General features: G+C 35.1%; 2 protein-coding genes across 2 annotated transcripts; both read right to left on the bottom strand.

Annotated features, from left to right (window-relative positions):
• Window positions 1-1,129: 1,129 nt before the first annotated feature.
• On the bottom strand, window positions 1,130-2,829 carry LOC120163280 (heavy metal-associated isoprenylated plant protein 36-like). Its single transcript, XM_039173252.1, has 3 exons — window positions 2,655-2,829; window positions 2,474-2,549; window positions 1,130-2,180 (listed from the first exon to the last, which is right to left on the bottom strand). The coding sequence occupies exons 1-3, from the start codon at window positions 2,760-2,762 to the stop codon at window positions 1,225-1,227; spliced, it is 1,140 nt and encodes a 379-aa protein (XP_039029183.1). The 5' UTR covers window positions 2,763-2,829; the 3' UTR covers window positions 1,130-1,224.
• A 3,773-nt stretch (window positions 2,830-6,602) lies between these two features.
• On the bottom strand, window positions 6,603-8,060 carry LOC120163306. The gene has a single exon (XM_039173275.1). It carries the CDS (start codon window positions 8,058-8,060, stop codon window positions 6,603-6,605), a length of 1,458 nt encoding a protein of 485 aa, XP_039029206.1.
• Window positions 8,061-17,707: the final 9,647 nt, after the last annotated feature.

Below are 17,707 nucleotides of genomic sequence, written 5' to 3'. Positions count from 1 at the left end.
ATGTCTCAGACAAAAATTTATTAGACTTAACGATTAAATTAGTTAAAAAAAACTTAATTAATTTAATTTTAAAATAAAAACATGTAAATTCACCATCAGATTTCATGTTTACACATAAGAAAGAATGTGATTTTAAAGGGTTCTACACAAAGTTAGGTGCCAAAGTGCAAAATGACAAGAAAGAATGTGTTTTGGGGAGATTTTAAAGGGTTCTACACAAAGTTAGGTACCAAAGTGCAAAATGACAAAAGTTTTTAAAGCTTCATACTATCACCTAACATGACACCTGTCATTCAATGTGGCAAATTTTCCCACAAAAAGAAAACCATGAGCCTTGGACCCGAAGTATAAATTAAATCTTGTGAGGGGCCTCTCATTTGACCGAACCAAACGATGTCGATAATAAATAAATTATTATTATTTATTGTATTTTAGGTTCATACAGTATGAATTTAAGAAGTGTAAATATTTAATATTAAAAGATTAAAAAAAATTAAACTGATATTATATTATAATTAATCATGTAATAATTTTTTTCAAAAAAAAAAAAAACAACACCGCCATTAAAATAAAAGCAAAAATGCTAAACCAAAACCTACTTTTTACACATGAGATAAAAGGAAAATAAAGGGGCTTCAATTTCATTGGCCCGATGTCTAAATTAAATGTTTGCAGTAAAAAAACTTTTACTCCCTAAACTTAATAAATTTTCATTATTTGATCCCTAATTTCCTTTTTATACACATTAATCCTTAAACTTGATAAATTTTCCTATTTTTATCATTTTAATCGCGTGAACACTTCGAAATCTTACTAGTCTCTCAAAATGTCAACCTCATTAGAATAATCATAAACAAAAATTTGGAGACTAATGTGTAAAAAGAACTAAATGTCAAATTGAGAAAATTATCAAATTCAAGGACTAAACATTGATATAGTCCTAAATCTTTTGAGGGTCCATTCCATTTAATCATCACCATCAAAATAAAAGATAAAAGGCCAACTCAAAACCTACTTTTTACACATCATATAGAGGAAGGAAATTAAAGAGAAATGGGGGAAAGGCCCTACACCATTTTTTCCACCACTCTTATTGCTTTAACCTAACTTAAGCTACAAGCTTTCCTTCCATATCTACATACATTACAAAATTATACCACCCCCCAAAACACACTTATACAAGTAGTATAAGCTCGGTCTTCGTATAATGCCGGAGAGTACATGTCACATGATCGAACACGCATTCGGGTTTTCGTCGCTGAACATTTCGAATGAGTCGGACAGTTGGGATGAGTACGATGGACACGATGAGTACGTGTCTAGATAAGGCGGGGGACGTTCGCTCATGTGGCCTGAGTGGGTATATGCGTATGAATATGGCGGCGGTGAGGTGTAATACGATGCATTATAGCTACTACTTGGATAAGCCGTATTGTAGTTAGTGAGGTACACTGGTGGTGCATGGTAATACGTTGGGTACTCGTACATCGGGTGCTGATGTGGCGGGCTTTGATTGGCTGGAGATGACATGGGAACCGGACCATAGGGTCCATGACCTTTGAAATGTGATCCAATGGTTGGTGGTGCAGCGTCGCCGTGATGTTCCCTTTCATCAACATTAGCATTCGCATTTGCCTTTTGCCCCTTCTTTTTGTTCTTTTCATTGCCATTGCCGCTGCCGCTTTTCTCAGCAGCATTAGCCTCACTTTCACCGGCGGCACCACCACTTTCACCGCCGCCAACTTTCTTCTCATCCCCCGCGGACTGGTTACCGCCCGCCGTGGTCACATTTTGCTTCACCTCAGGCTTCGGTTCCTTCACTTGTCCACCTTGATCACGGGTCACATTTTGCTTCCCCTCGGCTACCTTGTTTGACTCGCTACCATTCTCAGAACTTTTAGCACCACCTTCTAGATGAACCGAGGCTTCGTTTTTCACTGTTTCTTTCTCTTTCTCATCGCCATGGTTACTGTTATTATTAGCTTCACTTTGGGCAACTTGTTTGTCTTTGTTCTTCGATTTCCCTTGTTTTTTCTCTTTTTGTTCAGATTTTTCCGGCCATAGCTCTGCATGTCTCCCTTTCTTCACTAGCTTCTTGATCAAAGTCTTTGGATTTACGTGTAAGTTGGATTTTACAGTGGCTTTTTGTTGTTTCAAATCAGCATAAGCCTCGTACACGCCTGCAAATCACAGAGAAAATAGAATGGAAGATGAACGAGAGAAAATGGTAGGAAAAAAAACAGAAGAATTTTTCCCGCGAAAGAAAATCTCGAGAAAAAAAAGAAGAGAAAGTTATGATGAAGGAATGAAAGATTAACTGAAAATCAAAACAAAACCCAGATGAGAAAATGTGACAAACGACAAGATTTTGATTGTTTGAAACGATTTTAGAGGAAAAATCACTGAAATTATATCATAGTGATGAACAAAAACCATGTCAAAGTAAAAAGATAAGAGATTGTTTAAAATTTACCCTCGATTTTTCTCAGTGTCTTTTCGACTTTCCTCTTGCAACCTTCACAATGAATGGAGACTTTCAACACCCAAGCCTGAGAAAATCCATGAAAATAAAGGATGAAAAAACAAGGTTTAAAATCATTTGAAAAAAGGAAAAAAAAACAGGAAATTTTGTTTTTGTTTATGCATGCTTTTACCTTGTATTTGAGAGGAGGTTCTTGGTTTTCTTCAACCTCTTTAGACTCTGGTTTGGCTTCTGGTTTAATTTCTTGTTTGATTTCTGGTTTTCCTTCTGTTGTAGCCATTGGAACAATAGCAAAGGAGAAGGCGAGGGAAAAAAAGTTTTTTAAGTGAAGATTGAATTGAAAAACAGAGAGAGAGAGAGAGAGAGAGAATGCTTAAGAAGTGAAGGCTTAAAGAGAAAGGAAAAATAAATTAAAGTAGGGCTTGGGAGTTGGTGCTGAGTGGGGTGGCAAAAAGGACTATCTTACTATTTTATGACAAATTGATTAATTAATTAATTACTCCATTATTATTATTTAAAATATATTTTTATGTTTAATAATTATATGAGTCTTGTTTAATTTTAAAACTGAATCTAGTTAAATTACTATAAAAAAAATAAATGTTTTCTATATACATGATTTGAGCTCAAAAATCTTGTTAAAAGACATATAGATCAAACTATAGTATTAGAATCTTTGGTCGTGTTTATGTGATTTTTTAATATTTTAAATAATCAAAACAAAATTTAAATAATAGACGAGTGATCAAATAAATATTTTATCTTAAATAATATTATATCTATACTTGTTTGTAAAGTGGGAAGGATAGTTGGGAAAGGGTTATCTAAAGAGGAAGGAAACCAATAACACTAAGCATCATCAATACATTATTATAAATTGGAAAGCTTTACCGATGAGAAGAGGAAATAACTTTGACCCTCAACAATCATCAAGAATAAAGTTGTCAAGAACTGATCTCAGTAAATAGATGAAAATGAATATATTATTTTTAAAGATCTCACGTTCAAGTAATTATATCTGTATATAAAGATGGAGTTAAGATCAAATATGGAGGGGACAAAATTATTTTATATCAAAAGAATAATAACTTATTACATATTTAAATCTAAAAATTGAGAGAACCAAAAGACTTACTTATTGTATTTAAATTTAAAAAGGATATAAAATGCTATTATACAAAAAAAAAAAATTGGGAGGAATAATAGCCCTTCTAAGTTACTATGTAGCTTTATCCTTAAGATATTAATAACTAAAAAAAATTATAAATAAATATTATTTATATTCACTAAAAAAAATTAAAGTCTTCCCTTTTTCAAGTGCCAAAATAGTGGTCCAACTTGTTTCTCCAATAGCCTTTTTTTGGCCAGACACTCGTACACTCATTTACAGCTTTGATCGTGTACCCTAATCTTTTATTGACATATATTTATTGATATGTCTTCTCTTTCTATATATATATATATATATATATATATATATATATATATATATATATATATATAGGTAAATTATATATTTAGTATTTAATTGATATGTTTTAGTATCTAAACTTTTAATTTTTTTAAAATCATATCAAAAGTTTAGTTTTTATTTTATTTTTAATACCAAAACTTAAATGTTGAAAAAATTGAAAGTTTAGGTACCAAAACACATTTAGTACCTAAACCATAGTTAAGTTTTTTTAAATGAAATTCTTGGTACAAAAATGGACCAAAACTGATAGTTTAGGTATTAAACACGTTAAGTTTTTAACAACGGAGTATTAAAATAAAACAAAAACTAAACTTTAGGTATGATTTAAAAAAAAGGTACTAAATACATAATTTACCTTATATATATTAAAATCAAATCGGATCATACTTATAAACAGAGGGTTAAACTCTTTTCGTTGGCAATACAAAGGAGATATATCAAACATTATTGGATATAAACTTTTTTAAATGTTCAAATAAAGTCTTTTGAGTATCTTTTCGTTGAGTAAATGTAGATAAGGAATGTATATGCGGGTTTATATTATCTCTTCAATTTGTGTTTATGTTAATACGTGTATTTGACATATATTACATATATTTATTTTTCGGTATTATTATAGTAAATTTTTATCAACTTTTTTATTATATTTTCTTAAGTAACAAATAATTTTTGGATTTTGAGGGATTATTCTTTGCAAATCTACTTTTCTTATTTATTTTTAGTCCTCAACTTTCCAATAACGTCTCATACATGTTCAGTCCTAAGGTGTTAAATTCTAAGGTCAGAATAAAAATCAGACTCAATCGAAATTCAAATTAATATACAATTTATCGACCAAACACATAAAGACTAAATTATCAACATTTCAAAATGTGAAGACATTTATAAAAAATTATCAAATTCTTTCTATAAAACAATCCGAAACAGAAATTAAACATACTCATACCATTCAAAACATATGATGGTTTTCCCCGAAATCTCGTGTTTGTTTTACGTAATTCGTTTTTCGGAAAATGTTTTTCAGTGTTTGGTTGGAGAAAAATTGGTTGGTCAACGTAAATCATTTTCCTAGTCAACAAAATTTCCATTGTGTTTTTTTTTTTGGATAAATCAAATTTTATTTTCCAAAAGAGCAGAGTTCTGCTACAAAATACAATCAACCGATCAATACAAAAGAATTATACACAACTTGCTTACAAAAGGCAAAGATTGGTTAAGTAATACCCCATGCAATTCAAAGGTTAGAATTAATTCTATCAGCTCGATTAATATTTTTACCCTTTAGTTGGATTCGCACAGCTTCAATAATAACCTTGAGCAATTCATCTGAAGATCTGTGATGACTTTTGAAAATTCTGTGATTTCTTTCCTCCCACAATGTGTAAATATAGGCTGTCCAAGAAATCTTCAGAATTGTGATGAGTAAGGATTTCCCTTTCCATGTTGAAGTAGCCTGATTAACCATTTCTTCCCATGTAGTGGATGTATTCTTCAAGCCATTAAGCGATAGGACGGAGCTCCAAAGTTGAACAGCAAGAGTGCATTGACAGAAAATATGATTTCTTGTTTCCTGATCGATTCTGCAGTTTACACATGTCCATTCTGTTGAAATACCCATTTTGAGGAGCCGATCTCTAGTTGGTAATCTGTTTAACAAAGACATCCAAGCAATCAAACTGAATTTAGGAATGTGCATAGGAAACCAAATTAGATTCTTCCTGGGAACTTTCTCCCTTTTGATTCGGATAGAATCCCAAATATCTCGTAGCCTAAGAGAACTTGATGAGGAGAAGATGTTGAGAGCAGTAGGACGCAAATTTAGGAGTCTATTAATACTCCAGCCCACATTAGAACCTGCAACAAAATTCCAAAAATCTTGATCTTTGAAAACATAAGAATTTAACCAAGCCACCCAAAGCGAGCCATCACCCGCTAAGATTTTCTGGATTAGATCAATAGAACACGCTTTGTTCCAGATTTTAGTGTTTTTGAGGCCAAGGCCGCCTTCGGCTTTAGAGAAGCAGATAAAATCCCAGCTTACTCGAGCACCTGTGGCAGACTTATCGTCACAATTTCCAGAAAAATCTGGAGCAGAGTTGGTCCACTTTTGTAAGGATCGAATTGGGAAGGATTAGTTGTCTGCACCAATAATTTGAGACGCTGAAAAGGACAGAGCGGATGAGTTCAAGTCTGCCAGCGTAGCTCAGATTTCTAGCAGACCAATGGTGAAGCCTCTATTTAATTTTATCAATAAGCACAACACAATCCTTCTCAGTAAGTTTACGAGTAACAAGAGGAATACCTAAGTATCTCACAGGTAAGCTACCTTTTTTGAAACCAGAAATCTGTTGAAATAAATCCACTGATCTTGAAGAACAACCAGCAGAAAAAATTTCGCATTTGGAGGAATTAAGTTGAAGCCCAGAGATTTCATAAAAAAGGTCTAGAACACTTAAAACACCCATAATAGAGTCAGCATTACCCTTACAGAAGATCATTAAGTCATCAGCGAAAGAAAGATGGGTAAGGCCAATCCTTTTACATTTTGGGTGATAACCAAACACTCCTTTGGCAGCAGCCAAATTAAGCATCTTAGATAAAACTTGCATAGCAAGAACAAAAAAGAGTGGGAGAGAGAGGATCACTCTACCTTAAACCTCTAGCTCCCTTGAAATAACCAATAAGAGAGCCATTAAAAGAGATGGAATACCTAGCTTGAGTGAAACAAGTCTCAATCCAAGCTATAAATCTAGGAGGTAGTTGGAGGGCTTTGAGAATAGAGGATATAAAATCCCAATGAGGGGAGTCGAAAGCCTTATGAAGGTCAATCTTCATGGAGCATCTAGGAGAAATAGATTTCCTGCCATAACCTTTAACCAATTCTTGAGCGAGAAGGGTATTGTCAACAATGCTCCTACCCTTGATGAAAGCAGTCTGGTTTAAAGAGATAATATCAGGGATAAATTCAGACAATCTTTTAACTAAAATTTTAGTAATGGCTTTGTAAAAAACTGAGCAGCACGAGATAGGTCTGAAATCTTTAACAACTCGAGGATTATGAACTTTGGGAACAAGAGCAATGACAGTGGAATTAAATCCAGAGTTCATGTAGTTGTTATGGAAAAAATACTTAACTACAGCCAAGACGTCTTCTCCCACAATAGACCAGGCCTTTTTGAAGAAACAGGGAGAATAACCATCTGGTCCAGGGGCTTTATCATTCCCTTGACTGAAAAAGGCGTCTTGAATTTCTTTATTAGTAATATCCTTAACCAGAGCAGAAGCAGCTTCAGAAGGAAGAGAATAATTCAACAGCTCTTTAAGGGAAGAAGGATCAGTATTTTTAACTCTGTTGTCAACAGATCCAAGCAAATTGGAGAAACAGGAAGTAAATTCCTTAGCCATATCGTCGAAAGATTCCAAACGATTGCCATTTTCATCAATCAGAACACGAATGGTGTTTCTCTTGTTCTTAAAAGCAAGAATAGAATGAAAGAATTTAGTGTTCTTATCACCATTTTTAATCCACTGAATTTTTACCTTTTGTTTAAGAAACAAATTCTCAGCTTCTTCAAGAATCTTCAGCTCATCTTGAATAATAATCTCCTTTTCGATTCCATCCTCACCTTTTAAGGTACGGAGTTGTTGCAATTCCAGATCAGTTCTTTTAACTTTCACTTGAGTTTGGAGATTTTTGAAATTTTCATTGTTAAACTCTTTAAGGGAAGTTTTGAGTCTTTTAAGCTTAGAAAAGAGGACAGATATAGGATTACCAGAAGCATTATGGAGCCAAGAGTTCCTCACAACATTCAAGAAGCTAGGGTGAGTAGACCAGAAATTAAAAAATTTGAAAGGTTTAGGTATATTAAAAGGAGATTCTTTGACAAGGTTAACAATAACCATACAGTGATCAGATAAACCAGGAGCAAGGAATTCCACAAAAGAGAGAGGAAAAGAAGTAGCCCAGTAGGAATTAATAAGAACCCTATCAAGCTTCCTAACAAGAAAAAGTTCTTTTTGCTTGTTACTCCAAGTGAAAGTAGGACCAAAGAAAGGGTGATCAAGAAGTTCTAACTCATGAATAAGCTCTTGGAAATCTTTCATATCAGCAGATAAATAATGACAATAAATTCATGGTCAGAACTTTCATAAGAATGCAAAAAAGTATTAAAATCACCACCAATAATCCAAGGGTAATGACCAATAGAAGAATTTACATGTTTTAATTGGTGCCATAATTGTCTCCTAACAATTCCATCATTGCTACCATAAATAGCAGATAAGAAAAAAGGGAAACCATTGTGAAAGCCCTTAACAGTGATAATTTGATCAGAAGCAAAAATGACATTGAAATCAAGACTTTTTTTTCCAAAGCAACCAGATTCTACCATTAGTAGCATAGTCGTAGTTAGAACTGATATTCCAATTAGAGAATTTAGAGTTGAAAATTTTCTCAGAATTCTCAGCTTTAACTCTAGTCTCCAATAAGCATAAAACATCTACTTTATTTTGAGTAGCTCTATGGATCACTTTTTCTTGTTTGAGAGGATTATTAAGTCCTCTTATGTTCCAAAAGCTTAAATTCATTGGGAATGAGAAGATTCAATTTCACCCCCTACATTAGGACTTTTAGATTTTTCAACTAGATTTTTCTTTTTTGATTTTAATTCATTTACCAGACTTGCTACTCCCAAAGAAGCAGTTCTTACTTTTCTTTGTTGGTTATCTAAGGAAGTAGGGATGTCATCAACTAAGTTTAGTATTTCAAATCTGTTTTTTGAACCTGCAAATGGGACTTTAGAGTTAACCTTTGGAGGTCTTCCTCTACCCTTTTTAATTGAGGCAGGTTGAGAAACAACTTCTAAAATTTTAGAATTATCAGAATTAGTAACAACAGAGGCATTAGAAACATTCGAAATACCAGTAAAAGAGTCAGTATCAGTAAAAGCAGGATGTGTCTCAATGATAGTGCTATTTTTATCCTTATTAAAACCATCAATTTGAGAGGAATTTAAAGCTTTAACTTCAGAGGTCTGATTAATACTACTGGAAATAGCAACAGTAGGGTTAAAAGCATAGCAAGATTTTTCTTTCAGGGCTATTAAGGCGCTAAGGTCAGAAACAACAATAGAGGCAGAACTTGTTGATGTTTCAGTAAGTTCGGAACATTCCCCTAATTGAAGATTAGTAGTGACTATGGCATTAAGAGGGTCAACAACAGAGGTCAAAGGCACAATGTTAGCAATATCAGGGTCCTGTAAAGCTTCAATTCCTTCTACAACAGGGGCTTTAGAATTAGAAACAGAAGTTTCTTTACGTTTCCAAACCTGGCAAACAGTAGGTGAAGGGTTTTGCTTATGGACACACCCTTTTTCACTGTGACCAAAAACATTACACTTTTTACAAGCTTGAGGGAGCCAAGGAACCTCAACTAAAACCGATGTAGATTTACCATCTTTAAGCACAACATCGACATACTTAGGAATTGTTTCATTAGCCCCAATTTCGACACAAACTTTAGCAAACTCCAATCTAGATTTGGACGTGGTTATAGTGTCCATAGAAATGGGAACACCTATGGCACTGGCAACATAGCTAAGGCCAGCTCTAGAAAAAAGCTCGAGAGGGACATTGAACAAGAGAATCCAAACTGGAATTTTAGATAGATTAAAGCTTAGAGTTTTAAGGTTTGGTTCCCATTTTCTTAGTATTAGGGGATTATTATGCACATGCCAAGGGCCATTTTCAATCACCCAATTCATAGCAGATCCAGAAGAAAAAGAGAAGATGAAAAGATTGTTACCTGCAGTACTGACCTGAAATCGGGAACCCTTGAGTGCTTTGCTCCATAAACTGTTTAAGGTTCTTTGGGTTGTGGAAAAGCTAGGAGAAACCCCGAGAAACTGACCCACTAAAGATAGTTTCTACTCGGAGATACCGGCTTCTAAGATTTCAGAAGGTGGGAGAACAGTCGGTTTACCTTCGAGAGATTTTGGTGGAAAGAAATCAAGATCGTGGCCTTCTGAGCAGCCGAATAACTTTCTCCAGTCCATCTGTGGATGTGCAGCTCTCGTGGAAAGTAAGGAACTGTGAAAAAAATGAAATACGTAGTCGTAGCAGAAGGAATTCGCCGGAAAGACAGTCGGAAATCTCAGATTACGTTAGGCCCGCTAACGTGCACCCAGAGAATCTTGTTATCGTGCGCCCCAACGGTTCCATTGTGTTTTTTGGAAAATGACTTACAGTCTGATTTTCTGTAAGTCATTTTTCGAATTTTTCACTTAAAAGAATAAATACTCAAAATAATTTTATTTTATGAATTTAATATTAATAAAATATTTTAAAAATCATTTTAATCAAAATATTAATTATTAAAATATTTAAAATATATTTATTAATATTTCTAATAATATAATATAATATTTTAATATTATAACAAAATAATAAATTATATTATAATAATATAAGATATTATATTTTTATTTTAATAGTATATAATAAATTATTAATAAAATTTATATTATTTATTAATTTCATAGAAATAATATTATTAAATTATTAATAATGAATACTATTATTTATATATTTAATATTAATATAATAATCTAATAAAGATATTTAAAATATACTAATTAATATTTTTAAAATATAATATAACACTATTACTTTAATAAATAATTGAGAAAATAACCTCAGTGACCAAAAATCCCATATAATATACGATTTTAACCAACTTTTTCCAGATTTGCCAAAATGACCAACAAAATCGCAATGCGATCGCTAATTCGCAACGCGATCTCCATTATCGCAAATTCGCGTTGCATTTCGCGTTGCGATAGTTGAAAATCGCATTGCGATGGTCTACAGTATCGTTGCGATTTTCCCAATTCGCAATGCGAATAAGTAAATCGCAACGCGAATTGGGAAAATCGTAATGCGATACTGACTATCGCAATGCGATACTTACTATCGCAATGCGATAATACAAAATCGCAACGAGATACTGACTTTCGCAACGCGATTCTGACTTTCGCAACGCGATAATACATAATCGCAATGCAATTTTCAAAGCGCCATTAGTATCCTGGCCAAGTATTTTATTTTTAAATTCCAAACACGAATATTAATATATTGGAACACTGAACCGTCCACAGTATATCCCGTAATCGCAACTCATAACCTAAAACCTAAAATCACAACTCAGTCCCATCTCCATCTCTCACTCTCTCACCCATCTCCGACGAAATCCGTCCCCATCTCCGGCGAAATCCGTCTATCTCCATCTCTCAGAGCCACCCTCACAATCAGAAATGGAAAATCAACCAAATCAACCAACGAGGGTTGGTTTTTTTAATTATTTTCTTTTTGAAATTTTTGCATTATTATTAGGTTTTTCATATTGAAATTGATGATAAGATTACTGGTAATTTCAATAATAGATTAACCATTTCACTTAGATTGCTTATTAAATCAACCAAGAATCGCAACGCGAAATGCAAATCGCAACGCGATTTTAGTTTCGCGTTGCGATTCTCTCGTTGCGATAGTCAAATTCGCATTGCGATAGTCATTTTCGTGTTGCGATTTTCATTTTCACAAACTATTCTTCTTCTGCAAATTGAAACTTGAATGAATTGCATTACTTCAACCAAAAAACAAAGACAAATACGAAATTCACAGTGTTGCAAATTTAAGTTTGAAGAATAAACTACTACTCTTTATGTTTATTATTGTTTTTGGTATATCTTCACAGTGTAGTTTTTGGTATATCTAACTTAGTATGTTTATTGTTTTTGTAGAACTTTTATTCGGCTCAATTGACCTTAAGAAATAAAGTCAGCCTGGCCAAAACAATTGCGTCGAAGCTTTCACCTGCACAAAGAAAAATGTTTGAGGATACATGCTTCGGGCCATGGCTGAAAGTACAACATCCCGGTGGAGATGCGATGTTGACACACTTGTTTCTTCAAACCATGACTAGCGATCTACCAGAGACTATACAACGTCGTGATGAAGAGATATGGTTTGATTTTCCACCGGCGTATACGTGTTTTGGGCGGGAGGAGTTTTGCTTAATCACCGGTCTACGCTTCGGACATGATGATGTAGGTCGGTACACTAGACACATTACCCGCCCATCATGTCTATCCCGGGTTTTTCTTGAGCTGGAGAGGCCGAATCTACACGTAGAAGACCTGACAAGATTGTTGAATAAGAAAGATGGTTTTACTCGGATGGATGACGTCGACGTTGTCCGAGTATGCCTTCTAATTCTTTTGCATGCCGACTTTTTAGGCAGAGAGGCCAAACAACCTATTCCAAATGATCTAATCAAATTGGTAGAAGACCTAAATGCGTGGAACCTGTTTCCGTGGGGCTCATATTTATGGAAAGCTACATGGAATAAGTTATCGTCTGACTTGGATGATCGAAAAAGTTTGCATGGCGATGGTTCCAAATACACTTTGACAGGCTTTATTTGGGCCTTTAAGGTAAGAATTTTTATATAATGTTTCCAAAATTATAAGTAATTATTTAACAATTACTAATGTTTGTTATTATATTGTTTGTAGATTTGGATATTTGAGGCCTTTCCCGCCATGAAGACATATGCAATAAAAACTTCAAATGATATTCCCAGGGCTATTTCCTGGAAGAGGAAACGGACCTTGCAATGGGAAGATTTACTACGGTATACGACAATAAATAATGTAAGTTAACATAAATACAACCATATGTTTATAAACAAGTTATTACTAGTACACGTTTAACTTTGTTTGAGGTTTTATATTGTTAGGAGGCCAACACTCCTCTACAGAGGCTGACACCCACGAAAGCTGAGCTTGCCACTGATTGGTGGCAAGCTAGTAAGCGTTTTTTTGATGGAACGGTTGATGAGCAGCCTCTACTTCGGGAGCCATCACCTCGCCCAGAGCTATCACCTCACCCTAAGCCATCATCTGATCGACCCGACTATACACCTCCACAACGACAACCATCACCTATTATGTCACATCATCGAGCCTCTTCTCCATCATCACCGCAAGATAGACGACCGGTAAAGATGCCACGACGTTTATCTCCCTGTTCTCCACCTCCACCTCAACGGGATGAGTTAGGGGAGTTACGTGATGAGGTCAATGCCTTGCGTGAGGAGGTCGGTACTTTACGCAAAGGCGATGGTGCATGGCGTGTTGAGGTGTCTACATTACGCAGTGAGGTAGCCGCTCTACGTGAGATGGTAGTATCGTTGCATAATGAGGTTCATACTCTACGCAACGAGGTAAGTTTAAGATTTTTCATACTCGTAATTCATTCGGTTGCTGCCAATACTGCTAAACTGTTTTTGTTAGTATTTGTTTTTGGTTTTGTTTTTGTCTTTTGGTTGAAGTAATGCAATCCATTCAAGTTTCAATTTGCAGAAGAAGAATAGTTTACTTTCGCAACACGAAAATGACTATTGCAACGCGGAAATGGCTATCGCAATGCGAAATGAAAATCGCAACGACAAAATCGCAACGCGAAATGAAAATCGCAATGCGATTTGTGTTTCGCGTTACGATTTTGTCGTTGCGATTTCATTTTGCATTGCGATTTTGTCGTTGCGATTTTCATTTCGCATTGCGATTTTGTCGTTGCGATTTTCATTTCGCATTGCGATAGCCATTTTCGCGTTGCGATAGTCATTTTCGCGTTGCGATTTTAAGTTTCGTGCTGCGAAAGTAAACTATTCTTCTTCTGGAATGTTTATATATGTTGTCCTTTTAAATGTTTATATAAGTGCTTACTTCTGGAATGTTATCTGAGCATTTTGTGAACTATGATAGAATAATGACTTGGGTGAATACAATGCTAGTTTGAAACATATTTGTCTTTGTTTAATATCATGTCTGTTTATTTACTGATTTATGTATTAATTTTTTTTAGCGGCCCGATAAGGTGGATGATTTACGTCGGGTTTTCCTTGCACGACGGAGTTCACGCATCAGACGGCGTGGACGTGCTATTACGTCTCCGTTCACCCCAATGGTACGAAGACTCCGCAAGAAGAAGCCCGACTCACCTGTCATCCCTCAAGAGTCCCCTCCAATCGTTCAAGAGGCCCCTATCCTCCCTCAAGAGTCCCCCCTCACCGTTCAAGAGGCCACTGTCATCGTTGAAGAGGTCTCTCCCACCATTCCAGAGCCCGATTCACATGGGGTAATATATCAAATTATTGAGAAACCCCCACCGTTGCCGGACATGATGGATGAGAGTTGGCTCTCGTATGAGTTACCGGCTAGTACCCTTCCGGTATCTGAAGTGGAGAGGAGACAACTACCAGAAACAATTATGGATAATACCCTTTGGGCTAAGACCGCAGTTGATTTTTATCTACATGAGCGGAGCCAAGGGTGTTACACTGACATAAGCAAACTCAACGATGAAATATTTTTGTTGCTTGATCGGTCTTGGTGGGATGTGCTATTAGGGGTTGAAGACAGTGGCTATTTCGATGGGGAGATAAGTATTATATTTGTCTTATATATGATTTTGATTAATTTTTTTAAAAATTAATGTAATTCACTAATATATGTATTTTTTTGTAAAACAGCATATCGATGCGTGGGTGTCACGTCTACTAATAATAAGGAAGCTTAGGAAAAATAAAAAAAATTCGCGATATACAATAATGTCGGCGGCTTTTCACGCAGTTCACTTGAAGAATCAACGAGATGAATCATTTTCGTTGGGCAACGGACAAGCTAAACTTTATCCTGCATGGTGGGAGGTCGATACGGTTAGTGTTTATTTTTTAAATTTTTTAAAGGTGTTCATAAATAAGTGCGCAAATAAATGAATTATTACTTATGATTGCAGGTGTTTATCCCTGTTTTGGAACGTCGTCATTGGCTTCTCGTCCAACTTCAGCTCCCATCCCTGAAGATAATAGTGTATGACAGCATGATAAATTACATATCACTGTCTGATTTGAGAGATATGATCAAGGGATGGAGCTCTCATTTGGCTAAATTCTTGGATGGGATTAATTATTGGACTCATTCTGGACACAAGAAGCCAAAGAAGTTCAATGTCACAGTTGTCAGAGACGAGACCGCGCCACAACAATCGTTGGGAGTCAGAGGGGATTGTGGTCCTCTCGTATAATTGTGCTTGGCGCGTTTGACGACGGGAAGCACAGAGTTTCTACCTCCCACCGATAGAGATAGAGCTGCAGTAGGCTCGTGGTTTTGGCATTATATGGCTAGAGCAATATATTCGAGACGCTGCCTACCTGCATCCGCCTTATGAAAGTGTCCATTGTTAATTGGTAAGTCAAATGCAAGTTTTGTTAACATATATACTCCTTTTGGTTTGAAAATGTTTGGTTAAGTACCTAGAATTCAATAATTTACTGTTTGTAGGTTTTAGATGTGTAGGAAGTCTTGTTTGAGCAAATGTTTGGTTTCTGCAGGTTAATCTTTAAGTGAGCTGCGTGAAATGGATGTACGGGGTCACAAAGTTGTTGATTCATTGATTCAATTATTTATGAAGAAATAAGAATTATTATTATTTTTTTGATTGTTTAATTGATTTGTAAAAGATGATTTGTAAATGTTGATTTGTTTAATTGATGTGTACATAATTCTTATTTGTGCTTGTTTAATTGATTGAAATGTAATAGTTGATTTGTTGATTTTCAATCTGCATTATGTTGAAGGCAAAACAGACTATCGCAACACGAAACTGACTATCGTAACGAGAAAATCGTAATGCGAAATGAAAATCGCAATGCGAAATGAAAATCGTAACGAGAAAATCGCAATGCGATTTTCATTTCGCATTGCGATTTTCTAGTTGCGATAGCCATTTTCGCGTTGTGATTTTTCATTTCGAATTGCGATAGCCAGTTTCGCGTTGCGATAGCCATTTTCGCGTTGCGATTTCCCCGTTGCGATAGTCAAATGAATGTCTAATAGGTGATAACAACTGAACAGATCATAGCAATGTTCAAACTCAAGTTACTAATACATGCCTAACTGAAAATGTTAAAAGTGCATACATAAAATACACATAATACAACGTTTGCATTTAAAAATCACCTAAGTTAACAGTCCCAAAAGGTGAAGCCGGTTGTGATTGGGATTTTGAAGATGATTACGATTTTCAGAATCTCGTTGCGAAAGTCAGAATCTCGTTGCGATTTTGTATTATCTCATTATGATAGTCAATATCGCATTGCGATTTACTTATTCGCATTGCGAATTAGGAAAATCGCAACGCGATACTTACTTTCGCAACGAGATAATACAGAATCGCAATGCGATTTTCAAAGTTTGCAATAGGTTTTAGTTTCGCAACACAAATTTTTTGTGTATATATATCTACGCAGAAGCAACAACTTATAACCTAAATCCCTAAATCGCAACTCATTCCATCTCCATCTATCACTCTCTCCGGCGACATCCGTTCCTATATCCGTTCCTACATCCTTCCCCATCCGGCAACATGTCTTAGTTTCGCAGCTCGTTTGTTTAGTAAATTAATTTACAACCATGAAATCATCTAATGTTGATCATGTTTGGATAGATTTGTGTTTTGGAGGGTCATGGGAGAATGTTCATGGTGTTTTACAATATATGTCTTTACCCATGAATCTTCAACTAAAATTGTCATTAAAAAAGTTAACTTATGAAACTCTAATGTTACGTGTTTCAAAGAAATTGAATTTAGAGCCCCTAAGTGGATTTAGGCTATCTTATCAGAGGAATGGTAAAGTTTATTTGTTAACCGACAATGAAGATGTTGAACGATTCATTGCTTACATTAGTGTTTCAAGTGATGATGTTACATTGTATGTTGTTGAACCTAGAAGTAGTATTGTTGGGTCAGTAGCGGGTAGTAATCAACTAAGTTTTTCTCAAAACCCACAACCTTTCTCTAATCCAAATCCCAATCAACTTTCAGCACCAAATTCCGGTTTTCGTATTGACCAATTAGACGATGATGAGCCAAGAGAAAAAATTGTGAGTACTAGTCAGTATTCAAAATTTGATCTTGGTCAATACCCGGACTTTGATATTGGTCAATACTCAGATTTTGATGATGTTTCAGAAGAAGAAACAGACCCTGCGTGTAATGATTTTGATATTGGTCAATACCCAAATTTTGATGATGAAACAACCGTTGCCGAGGAAGATGTTGTTGATGATAATGAGGAGGAAGTGGAGGCTGTGAATGAACATGTTGAACATCCATTCTGTAATTCATATAATCCTGAAGAAGAAAAAGAAGAAGAAAAAGTCCCCGAAGAAAAGAAAATGTCACGGGAGTATAACTGGAATATGCCAGAATTACTTCAGATACCGGAAGAAGAGTTGGTAAAGAAAGCAGTTGATTGTTACACAAAAGTTATTTGTATCAAGAAAGATGATTGTTTTGATACAAAGGAAGACTTGAAGATAGCTTTGTATACGAAATGTGTGGAAGATGGCTATCAACTAAAAGTTAACAAATCAAGCAAAGATCGTTTCGAAACAAGGTGTATGATTGACAAAAACTGTACGTGGCGTATGATTGCAAAGAGGATAAAAGATTGTGAAATGTTTCAAGTTAGGACTTTTATTGATAAACATACATGTTCAAGAACCCAAGTTTTTCCTCACCATAGACAGGCAAACAAAAAGGTGTTGGGTGGTTTTCTGGCTGAGTTAATGTTTTTGAATGGCAGGGTATATCGGGGACATGAAATTATGACTGACATGAATGCT

Source organism: Hibiscus syriacus, unplaced genomic scaffold, assembly GCF_006381635.1.
Source record: "Hibiscus syriacus cultivar Baekdansim isolate YM2019G1 unplaced genomic scaffold, ASM638163v2 tig00111440_pilon, whole genome shotgun sequence".
NCBI classification, from domain to species: Eukaryota; Viridiplantae; Streptophyta; class Magnoliopsida; order Malvales; family Malvaceae; genus Hibiscus; species Hibiscus syriacus.
This window is presented reverse-complemented; position numbering and strand designations above follow the sequence as displayed.

What these genes read in the sequence shown, in the direction of transcription:
- LOC120163280 (XM_039173252.1), bottom strand. Translation starts at nt 2,762, where the DNA reads ATGGCTACAACAGAAGGAAAACCAGAAATCAAACAAGAAATTAAACCA. An exon ending in AACCTCCTCTCAAATACAAG is followed by an intron (nt 2,550 to 2,654) that starts GTAAAAGCATGC and finishes GGATTTTCTCAG; the next exon opens with GCTTGGGTGTTGAAAGTCTC. An exon ending in GACACTGAGAAAAATCGAGG is followed by an intron (nt 2,181 to 2,473) that starts GTAAATTTTAAA and finishes TGTGATTTGCAG; the next exon opens with GCGTGTACGAGGCTTATGCT.
- LOC120163306 (XM_039173275.1), bottom strand. Translation starts at nt 8,060, where the DNA reads ATGAAAGATTTCCAAGAGCTTATTCATGAGTTAGAACTTCTTGATCAC.